The sequence below is a fragment of the Pleurodeles waltl genome, chromosome 4_2 (genome assembly GCF_031143425.1).
Source record: "Pleurodeles waltl isolate 20211129_DDA chromosome 4_2, aPleWal1.hap1.20221129, whole genome shotgun sequence".
Taxonomy (NCBI): Eukaryota; Metazoa; Chordata; class Amphibia; order Caudata; family Salamandridae; genus Pleurodeles; species Pleurodeles waltl.
The window spans coordinates 542,237,924-542,250,097 of NC_090443.1; the positions used below are offsets into that span (position 1 = coordinate 542,237,924).

At 44.6% G+C, this 12,174-nt stretch overlaps 1 protein-coding gene across 1 annotated transcript in view; it reads right to left on the reverse strand.

The window, feature by feature from the left end:
- Positions 1-2,140: 2,140 nt before the first annotated feature.
- The window catches only part of LOC138293911 (collagen alpha-2(XI) chain-like), a 195,139-nt gene continuing 185,105 nt past the window's right edge, over positions 2,141-12,174 (reverse strand). The window contains exons 11-13 of the mRNA XM_069233197.1: positions 7,838-8,062; positions 2,704-2,815; positions 2,141-2,178 (exon numbers count right to left, since the gene is read on the reverse strand). Coding sequence (XP_069089298.1) covers positions 2,141-2,178; positions 2,704-2,815; positions 7,838-8,062 — 375 coding nt within the window. The remainder of the gene's footprint in view (positions 2,179-2,703; positions 2,816-7,837; positions 8,063-12,174) is intronic.

Below are 12,174 nucleotides of genomic sequence, written 5' to 3' on the forward strand. Positions count from 1 at the left end.
GTAAGAACACACGATTTCAGCTACAGGCTGGTTCCCTGGAATAACAAATACAAGAATATCATGGCACACTAATATCATAGGCAAAATATTAAAATCTAAGTCTATATACGGAAGTATAGATTAACTATTCTTAACTCCAGATCTATATGCCGTGAAGATATATACATCGTCATGCAGCCTTGAGTATAGAAAATCTGTACTTTATTTTCAATGTTGTGTCTGTGGTATTAGTGTCCCACACTATTCTGTATTCGATATTCAGGATCCACACCGAAAGGTAGTGAACATGGAAAGTGTTAGGTTGCATCTGTCACAGTCCTTACAACAAAGCAGTTGGCATGTATGAGATTATAGATGTCCCACTGCAGAGACGTCCTCTGTCCTTATGCATAATAAAGTCAGCTTCCGATGCAGCACAACAGTTCCAGCCTCTAAGACAGGTAGCTGATTAGGGCACATAGGGGCATATTTAAGAGCCCCTAGTGCCATTTCAACGTCATATTAGCGTATTTCTTTAACACTGTTGTGGCATTAGACGGTTAAAAACGCTGCACCATATTTATAAAGTGGTGCAATGCATGCATTGTGCCACTTTGTAACCCTTTGCGCTACATTATGCATGCACCAGGCATAATGTATGCAAAAGGGGCGTTCCACTGTTAGGAGGGCCAAACAAATGGCGCAAGGAAATCTAAGAGATTTCCTTGTGCCATTTTTTTCATCACTTTTAACGCCTGCTCAGAGCAGGCATTAAAAGGAGGCTTCCATTGCTTAAAGTGGGCCTCTGAGTGCTTTTCAGGATTAGCATCAGAATTTTTTACCCTAATCCTGCAAAGCACCGGACTAGCGTAAAAAATTCAGACGCTAGTCACCTAACTACTGCCATGGTGCACTGTATTTTAAATACATTACTAACATGGTGACGTTAGGAGGGTACTAAGGGGTGCTAGAAAAGTGGCACTGCACTGTGTGCAGCGCCACTTTTCTTAAATATGCCCCTTAGTGCATGAGCCACATAAAACCATGGGAAAGACCGGAAAATTGAAAAATATGCTGCCAGATTGTGCAGAAAGGTTGCTAGAGATAGTGTAATGCACTGTTGATCTCTGTATAGATTGAGGGGCGTCTTTGTCAGAGGGTTTGCCTCGCCATTGTGCCACGAAAGGGGATACAGGGCAACGAAGAAACCTAGAATGAGAATTGCCATTCAAAGCAAGCTCACCTTGCGCGGGCCTGCGTGGCTTGGTAAATCTGGAGTAGCACAAGGTAGCACAATTTATTGCCATCCGTTACTCTGCCCCATAGAGCTGTTCCCTGGGTAGAGGGGGAGAATTCTCACGCATCCACCAATGGATTTTGGTGCATTTCCAGATTTACCAGAAGGGTAGACCTGGGAATGCATCAAAATGCTAACACCTTCCCTGGGAGACGTAGCAAGGAGAAATATGCTTATTTCTCCTCATTTTTCATCTCTCTATGTGTGCTATGTATATCTGCAGTGCACATAGAAAGAGGAAAAAGCCTCAGAGGATTGTTTTTGTGCAGAAAGTTGTCACCTCCTGCACAAAAACAATCCTGCCTACAACACAGCCCTCCATACACCATGGTGTAAGTTTGCCTGCTTTGGTGCTAGGCAGCCGTTTGTGCATCAGTGCAGGCAGAGAGCACATGTAATGTTAAATGTGGCACATCCCTGCCCTCTCCCTGTCAAGCAGCACAGCCCAGCAAGGTGTCTTGCTGTGCTGCGTTGTGTGACATTTTGATAGAGCTATCCAGAGTCTGTTTCCTCCTGCTGTTCCGACACCGCTCCACACTTTGTCCTGGGCCATGGTTTCAGAGGCTCAAGAAAGGATTCAAAAGGAAGAGTAGTTGTGAAAAATCCGAGGCCCAGGCTACTCAGAGAGAGTTGATGGAAGCAATGCACACAAAGTTGCACTATTGAATTAATTATAGTAATCTCTAGCCCCCTACAATCATTATTCTAACCAATAGCTCATTTTTTCAGTTCACTGCAATAACCATTGCTACTCAATAGATTTTTGTGTGCTCTTAAGGAATGTACCTTCGACAGAGAGTTCACCATGGTCCCCTTTGCATATCTTAATGTTTTCCTCTGTCTACCAAACAGATCTTACACCTATTAGAGATTCTCCAGTTTTGCATTGATCCACTTTGCAGCTGGAAGAAGCAAAATTCAAATTCAAATTCACCTATCTTTTTTGTTCAATCAAATGAAGTTTCATCAAATTATAGCCTGTATCTTTCTGATGAATTATATCGAGGATCTTAGTGCTGCCACGTTCACCATATGATTTTAAGAGATCTTGTTAGTCCCTCCAGCCCTTGGGTTGCCCCTGAACATCATGGAGCAGACATCTCAGGTGTCCAATCAGTCTTCTTTCTAAATGAGTGAGTTAAACAGGAAAAGCAATCATCTGTACATGTTCTTGTACCACAGACCACAGTCACTCCACCTACACATCCTGAACACTCTGTTGGACTTGAAGTTCATCGGTATTCTTGGCCACTGTTTGCTGATAATGGAGCTCTCTTGTGATATCTCCTTCAGATGAAGAGCAACGCCTCTGCCCCTTTGCTTCGAGTCAAAAATGAACTTGGGATGGCTAGAGAGATACTTAAATGTAGGTGCTGGAGCCAGAAAAAACTACAGAAAGCATACAGGTGACAAACTAGGCCAATAACCCTGATCCAGGTATAGCACAGAGTCATTAAGGCTCAAGCCACTGAGAGGCAGTAGTTCTGTGTCAGGTGGAGACGAGATTTCCACCTCTGCCACATCGTGATCCACTTCCTCCTGTATAGAGAAATCAAAAAAGAAAGAGATTATACTGTGGGTCAAGACACAATCCTCAGCTCTGGAGAGGGAATTGCGACTAGTCCAGGATCGGGCTTCTTTGGTGAAAGGTGTGCGTGCATGGGTGTGAGAGGATGCTCAGGACTGTATGACAAGAAGGGAGGTGTATACTAGACAAGCATTTGTAATGCAATAAGTCTCACATTTGCTTGAGTTAGAGCTATTTGCATTGTAAATTCATAAATGGACTGTTCTTGCCACATACATTGGTCAACCCTGCCTCATAATGTTGTCTTTTCTTGCCATATATTTCCAGAGGTCCTGCATATAACTAAAACAATTCCTTTTACCTTCTTCCTCTATCTGCAGCAAAAAATGAAAATGTTGCCATTTAGCATCCTAATTTAATTCTAATTTAACAGTTATGCTAATTCCATTAGAATACCACTTTCACTACCCCACCATCAGAGTTGCTGGCTGGCTAACACAATTCCCCAAAAAACAGACACAAGACAGCCACAGAGGAGAAATAAACTAGAAGGATCACCCAAACATTTAGGTCCATATTTATACTTTTGGACGCAAACCAGCACCGGCGCCGGTTTGCGTCAAAAGTTTTACCGCCGGCTAACGCCATTCCTACGTGCCATGCGGGCGCCTTATTTAAGGAATGACGTTAGCCGGCACTGCAGACTGGTCAGAGTAAAAAAAAATTACTCAAACCAGGCAGCGCGGCGCAGGGGAAAATGGGGGTTGTGCGTCAAAAAATGATGCCTCAAACCGGACTTGCGCCATTTTATGACGCACAACCCCCATTGAAATGACTCCTGTCTTAGCAAACACAGGAGTCATGCCCCCTTGCCCAATGGCCATGCCCAGGGGACTTCTGTCCCTGGGCATAGTCATTGGGCACAGTAGCATGTAGGGGGGCCTACATTAGGCCCCCCTGTGCCACCTTAAAAACATTCTTACCTCAACTTACCTGTACTTACCTGGGATGGCTCCCCCCATCCATGGGTGTCCTCCAGGGGTGGGCGAGGGTGTCAGGGGGTGTCCCTGGGGGCAGGGAATGACACCGCTGGACTCCTTCTATGGTCAGAGACCATGGAAGTGAGCCCACAGGTCCCTTAATGCCTGCCCTGACCCAGGCGTTAAAAAAACGGCGCACATCAGGCTGTGCGCTGTTTTTTAAGGCCCGCCCTCTCCTGTGCGTCAAAATGACACTGGAGTATAAATAAGGCGCACAGGCCTTAAAGTCATTTTTTGGGCAGGAATGCCTACCTTGTATGTCATTAACGCAAGGCAGTTTCCTGGATCCAAAAAATGACTCACAAGGAGGAATTTTGACTTCCGTGGGCTCGGGCGTCAAAGTTTAAATACGCTGCACGGTTTGCGCCGAATGTGTGTCAAATTTTTTGATGCACATTTGGCGCAAACAGAGTATAAATATGCCCCTAATGTGTTCAAACAGTCATAGTGTAGTAAGGATGTTAAGTTGGCTTAAATCCTGGTCATAATTGTAATAAGGAGAGGTTATTAAAACATATACAATTATCATATAAACCTTTATCAGAAATAAGCTTTTGGCATTAGACTATAATGCTCAGCCATTAGAGGACCCCATAACAAAAATATAATTTGTAAGAAACATGATCATGTAACCATATTGTTAGTCCATAGAGGGCATAACCCTATGAAAAATAACAGGAGAAAGTAATGCAGTATAACCACATACTTAGCCTCTACCGAACGTTTTTAGGACTAGCCAGCCTACTCCAATGATATTACAAACAAGGACTTTAAAACAAAACTTCTCCCAGGTGTAAAACAAAAGTTCTAGCCATGAGGAAAATTAAAAGACACTGAATGGTGGGAGGGGTTATCATTTTGTGATCCCAACTATCCAAGTGTGAGAACCAAGAGATTATGTAGGCAGAAAGAGCGTTTTGAAGGTGGTGCATTTGTCCTAGGACCACCACAGACTGAGTTATGAGCAAAATTGTTTCGGAAAAGTAATGCTCTACAAGGAATTATGTAGCGAGTTTTCATGCCGTGAATATTATGGTATGTTGACTGCAATGCTCAGACCCGCCCCTAGAGGACACCACAATAAAAATAGCATTTGGAAGAAACATGGTCATGTAACCATACAATCAGCCCTTAGAGAAAATAATCACATGAAAAAGGAATGGGAGAAAGTAATGTAGTGTAACCATATATGTAGCACCTAGGCGGTGTAGGGCTTTACACATTTTCAAGGTTAGCAGGCCTATTACAATGATATTCAAACAAGGCACAGAAAACATATCTTCAAACAAAAGTTCCAGCCATGAGAGAGCTTAAGAAGATAGTAAATGGTGGTAGGAGTTATTATTTTGGAGCCACAACTTGATATGACTGTAATGCATAGAACAGCCCCTAGAGGACACCACAATGAATATAGCATTTGTAAGAAACATGACCATACAACTATATTGTTAGCCCCTAGAAGAAATATCCACACACAAAATGGCAATAAATAAAACAGGGTGACCACATATTTAACCTCTAGGCAGTGTAGTGTATTACACATTTTCAGGAGTAACAGGCCTATAACCATGATATTACAAACAAGGGGGCATATTTATACTCCGTTTGCGCCAAATTTGCTTCGTTTTTTTCGACGCAAATTCGGCGCAAAACTAACGCCATATTTATACTTTGGCGTTAGACGCGTCTAGCGCCAAAGTATGAGGAAAGAGCGTCATTTTTTTGCGTGAACGCCTTCCTTGCGTTAATGAGATGCAAGGTAGGCGTTCCCGTCCAAAAAAATGACTGCGACACAAATGCGTCGTATTTATACTCCCGGGCAAAAATGACGCCCGGGAGTGGGCGGGTCAAAAAAACCCGCATTTGCGCCTCTTTTTAACGCCTGGGTCAGGGCAGGCGTTAAGGGACCTGTGGGCTCAAAAGGAGCCCACAGCTGCCCTCCCATGCCCCCAGGGACCCCCCCTGCCACCCTTGCCCACCCCAGGAGGACACCCAAGGATGGAGGGACCCATCCCAGGGACATTCAGGTAAGTTCAGGTAAGTATTATTTTTTATTTTTATTTTTTTGGCATAGGGGGGCCTGATTTGTGCCCCCCTACATGCCTCAATGACCATGCCCAGGGGACATAAGTCCCCTGGGCATGGCTATTGGGCAAGGGGGCATGACTCCTGTCTTTACTAAGACAGGAGTCATGTAAATGGCGTCTGGGCGTCGTTAAAAATGGCGCAAATCGGGTGGAGGCGATTTTTTTGCGTCAACCTGACTTGCACCATTTTAAGACGCCCTAACGCCATTTTCCCCAACGCCGGCGCTGCCTGGTGTAGTGTTTTTTTTCCACGCACACCAGGCAGCGCCAGTCTGCTAGCGCCGGCTTACGCCATTCAATAAATACGGCGCCCGCATGGCGCTTCAGAATGGCGTTAGCCGGCGCTAAACTTTTTGACGCTAAACTGCGTTAGCGCAGTTTAGCGTCAAAAAGTATAAATACGGGCCAAGGTCCTTGAAACCCAGGCTATTCCCACCTTTAAAACAAAAATTTAAGCCATGACAGTACTTAAAAAGACACTGAATGGAAGGAGTGGTTAATATTCTGGTGTCACCACTAACCTAGTGTGGGGACCCAGAGATGACCTATACAGAAAGAGTGCGTAGTGCTGAACGGTTTGGTGGTGATCCCTTTGTCCTAGGGCCACCACAGGCTGAGTTATGAGCAAAAATGTTTCGTAAAAGTAATGCCCTGCAAAGCTTTATGGGATGATTTTCCTGAGTGAAGTCAATGTTGTAGTATCAGCTCTTCCGCTGCGCTAGGGGAGCAGTTTTTGCTTTGAGGATTTCTGTTTTACATAAGGCATTTACCAATTTCAAGTGTTTTAAGGGGAGGGTCACAAGAAATTACTCTGATTAGGTAACTGTGAACAATGTGACCAGCACTTCAAGTTCACGTTGTTGTGCCTGTTCATGCTGTGAGCGCCATAGCTGCCATGCAGCACGAAGGGGAGAGACAAAAGAAAAAAATAGTTTGCCCACGCTGAAGTATATCGGCAATCGTGCAATAATCTATGTAACAGGGGCAGCCTGCAAGGCATGACAAAAACAGCCTCAAGGCGGACAAACATAAAGCATTTACCAATTACATCAAATGATTTTTGAAAAGCAAGCTCAGGAATGAATTATGGTGATGGGCGTGGGATGGGCATGGTTAAAAGCCCACAATACTTACAACAGGTCAAAGGGCTTGTGCGCTTGACCTAAAAAGGAACTTCAAGGCTCAGGTGCAATCTGCTTGAGAAGCTGTGTATGTGTGTCGTGGCAGAAGGCCATGAATATATTAACTTGAAGATTACATTGTCCTCTCACTACAGTTGATGGTGGTTTCACCAGTACAGGTTGAGAACCACAAGTGGTTTATTAGTGACCTCTTACTCTATTCATCGAAGGGTAAGGTTGATAACAGAATCCTTGGTGGTCCATGCGGGATTGAGCCCATAATGATGCTCAACACTCTGTGAGGTTCTGGTTACAATATTGTCTTAGAGGTAGCTTAGAGATGAACGCAAATCAATTACGGCATAGTGGGATCTCATCAAAGGTGAATGGGAGTCTTCTGCTGGGAGAGTATATGAACCTCTAAGCTGCCACCTTGTTCTAGAAGCAGATGAAAGTGTTTGATGTCCCGCCTGAGCCCTGCCATATCTTTCAGGCAAATAGTGTTACATTTGAACAAAGGACCTCCTTTAGGAGCTGGTCAAAGGCTGTGAGCTGGGGCTCTGTTTTCAGAATAGGTGATTGCATGTGCACTCTGAGGAAAAGCCTTGACTTTAGGTGAACTCTTGTGACTTTTCAGCAGAGGCTCTTCACTAGGAGCAATTAGAAGCAAGTGTGTGACCTCTGGTCTGATGGTGTTCTGGGTTCAGATGAATAGATATGACATATATTTTTATATTCTGTTCAGTGAACAGGTGACTTTTTCTCATTTGGTTACTACTAATTACCTGACACCGCTTCAGCACAGCAAAGCTCTGGTATCTCCAGTCAATTACTTGGCCGCTGTTGCCCTGCAGTTGCAGATCTTCTATGATGGACATTTGGAATGAACCATGGCATGATAAGGTAAGGCGCTGAGAGGTGTGACGGCTGAAGAGGCGAAGAAATCGGAGCTGAACTGGGCCAAGACCAGGATACACCAAGTAGGAGAAATGACCACTGCTGTTAGTTAGCTGCAAATGCAAACACAGACAACGCACATATCACCATAGAGGCACATTTAGAAGTCTAAGAGATGAAGAACATAAATATTCATCTTCTAAACTGAGTGCTGTTTATTCTTGCTCTTCCATCTGCCCAACTACACATTTCATTCTGTGTGATGTGATATCCCTGCACATGTAATTTCACACCCAGAATTACTCACAACTTTAGGATCGGTAATTCTGGGATGAAAAATGGTCCCAGTATTGCAATATTTTTTTCTCTCGGAACATGGAATTACCAGCGAAATCTAGATTAACACACCAGTTTATGCAGGTAATTCCTGAATGACTGTTTTTCGGGGGCAATTCCACCAAGATTGACATTGCATTGCATCGTATGCAAATTTCTGAAAGCAATATTACAGCATTTTGTTTGCTAAGAATATATCTAGAATACCTTTTCGCCCAAATAGTGATTTTATCACCACTCATAATGAAGAGATTCAAGCAAGAATAGAAGACAACATTACATGTATATTTTATCAGAATAGTAAGCGCCATTTTCTACCCACACATTTGTCATATTTTGAATATCCCTCAGCCACCAGAGTGAACCCAGAAAACTATTTAATACCTTGTCCTGTGCCACCAGGTGGGACCACACAAGTCTAGTTGTGGCTCTCCTGCCCAAAATGTGCAAATGGAGATCTTTTGCTGAATTATACAATGTGCCCCTGGGCTGCAATGGGCATGTGCCCCCGGGGTGCAATGGGCATGTGCGCCCCCTTTGTGTGCCCAAGGGACACGTTTATGGTATTACAGAAAGGGCTGCAGATGTCTGTGCGTCCCTTTCTGTAATACAGATAGCGCTGGCGCACATAGAGCACTAGCGCTATAACCAGAAGGTGTTCCCTCTTTTGCATGGGGCCTGGTCCCATGCAAATCAGGGAATCCCTTTGCCTCTGCACCTGTGCCGTATTATAGATGCGGGCGCATAGGCAAGGAAGCTGTCAGGAGGCACATTGAGAATGTGCCACCTAAAAGGTGGTGCACTATCAGTGTACCCCCGATGGCAGACCTCTGGAGGGGGGAAAGGGGTCCTATAGAACCCCCAGACATTACCTTGCAGGGGGTGCAGTCACTCAATGGACCGCCTGCAAGGGGATCTCTAATCCCCCTTAATTGTGGAGGCATGTTACCATCTGCACAGTGAAACATGAAGCAGCTGCTTCAAAGCCGCTCTGTATTTCACTTGAATGTGCTGCCCCCAGGGTAGCGAGAGTTCACAGCTGCCCTGGGGGCAGTGCATTCAATGTAATAGGGCACACATTATCTGTTTGCGCTGTAGTGCAAACAAAGGAAGTACACCATATGTGTAATAGAGCCACTGAAGCTCTTCTGTATTTACCAGATGTCCCTGTGTCTCCCATAATACCAGTTAGGTTACATGTCCACTTCTAAGGTCTCAAGGTTCAAATTCTGGCACTGATGTCAGAAAAAGATGTCTTTGTTCAGCTGCCACCTGCATGTCATGTTGGGCTTGACCGCTTTCCTTTGACGTGTGGCTTCACAACCTCCATCCAAAGTCCATCAGCAAGTGGAGAGCCAAACTCTTTCTGGCCTGAGTATGTATGTCTGTTGTCTCCGAATGCATTCAATTGATGACATTAGAGAGGGTGGGCGACCAGCTCTTAGTAGCTTTTCTGGGGGCCAAGAAAGACAGAGCGAGATCAAGCATCCTATTTCATGCTAGTCTAGACTTTGTAATAAGATGTGCTATACCTTGGCTATGAAACACCCTTCACTGGCATCCATGTGCACTGTATGGTGGCAGTTTCTTCTGCATTTGCCAGGCAGCTCTTATTTGCAGTGTGGAAACTTGCTCTTCTCTAAATATGTCTGTAAACATTATTGTCTAGCACATCAGGTGTGGAGTGAAGGATACTTTCCATGGGCGATTCTACATGATTTCCCACACCCTTTGTTGTTCTGAAGTGTAACTTATAAGGTATTTCTGACTTTCCTTTTAGCCTCATGGTATGGACCAATGCACAACAGTTCTATTCATTTTCAGGGTCAAGCCTGTGAGTGCATGCTCTAGTGCATGTGTCTTGCTTGCGAGACACTCTTGTATACAGAAAAGGGCTTGGAGCCGGCCACGTACTTACCATTTATTGTCTTAATGGCATTCTTCTCTACTGGCTCTGTAATTGGCCAGTGCCGCAGAAACTCACTTCTGGTGGTTGCTGAGAAGCAGGGACCAAGCCAGATTAATTAACGTTAATCTGTGCTCACCCACCGTTCCAGACATGAATGAGGTACTATTTCCTTCCACGTTCTCTCCCTTCTGCTCCGTCCATAGAGCCTGCATGCATTTCAAATCAGTGTCCTCCTCCTGCTGTCGCATGCTCCCTGACATGCACTGGTGGCTGCTTGTTTCTAGTTGCTATTAGGAATGTTTTCCATCACTAAAGGCGACCATTGGTTTTGGAATGGCAGAAGAGGTACCTGAAAATCCAGGGAAGTACACAACTCCTGCAAATCATGTTTGAGGATTTAGGGGCATATCCATAATGCCCTAGCACCACCTTACCCCACATAAACATAATTTTTTTTAATGTTAATGTGGCCCAACGAGGCCAAAATCATCACACCTTATTTACAGGGTGGTGCAATGCGCAACCTTTTGCACTACATTATGCCTGCGCTCGGCATAATGTATGCAAAGGGGGCGTTCCCCCATTAGGGAAGCCGGAAAAATGGCGTAAGAAAATCTATGAGATTTCCTTGTGTCATTCTTTATGGCACTTTTAACCCCTGCTTAAGAGCAGGCGTTAAAAGTGGTGCCTCCATTCTTTAGAATGGGCCCCTATGTACTCTGTAAGAGTAGCACCAATATTTTGGCACTACTCCTGCAGAGTACATCAATAGTGTCATGAAACACATGGTGGCCATAGGGGGGGGTGCTAAGGGGCGCAGTAAGCTGCCCCTTAGTTTTCTGTGCAAGAGCCGCAACTTTTTTAATTAAATGGCAATCTGTTAGTTATTAGGCCTCACCTAGACAGCAGAATGCCTTGTCTCTTTGAGACATACTGTTAGTTTACAACCCCTTTTTAGGGTCGAGCCTGCATTGCATGCACTTGCGCATGCGTTTAGCTAAGCGAGATGCTTTAGGAATTAAAAAGGGCTCAGAGCCCTGTCCACGTCACGTTAGCGTCTTTCATTGGCTCGTGGGCTTGCCTGTTAGAATCTGCTTGATTTCATTAGTGGAAGGCATGCATACGTCATGCCTTTTCCGTTGGATAGCCCTCCTAGAGCGCATCGACCAAGTACACAAAACATGCGAGGCTCGCTGTTTTCCGTCCGGCTCGTGAACTACTTTTTCTCTATTTTCCCAGCGCGATTTTGCTTGTTTACATCTGATTCTACCAAGAACTTGCCGAAAAAAAGCATACAATTTTAATAACCCTGATTAACTTGGTGTTCTCATGTGAGATAATACATCTGCTGTACTTTAGTTTGTATTGATTATTTTCTGTCGAAGGACTGGGGATTAGAATGCAAGAATGACTAGGTCTAAAAGCATCCCTCTTGGGAAGTCTATGAAAATATTTCAGGATAATGTATGTTTCCATCCCATTACATAATGCGGTATTATGTGACGTACCATCCCCAAAGGCACAGCACATAGTGCTGATGCATGAAAAGCAACATGTAACAGTATGTATGAATAGAATTGACTGGCATTGTCCCTGTAGCAAAGCTAAATATAGCCCACATCTTCCCTCTGTGGACTGGTTTCCATTTGCTGAAGGTCGAAGATAGCAGCCTGCCTTCTTTTTCAAGGTGGTTTGGCGCCTTTTCAGAATCGCTGACCTTTGAACTAATAGACATTTCGCGCAGAATTATCAAACCCATTTACATACATTCAGTACTGCTGAGACGACGTAGTAACAAGGCCGGATTGGCCGTACTGGGCATTGGGTGTTTCCTCAGGAGGCTGCAAGGGTCGGGGGCCGCTTTTGTTACTGGGGGAGTGTGTGGGGGGCAGCTTTGTAGCAGTGCAGCAGTTTTAAAAGCACTAAGGAGTTCCTTATGTATCCAACTGTTTTCAGGCAACAATAAAAGTGCCCTTATTA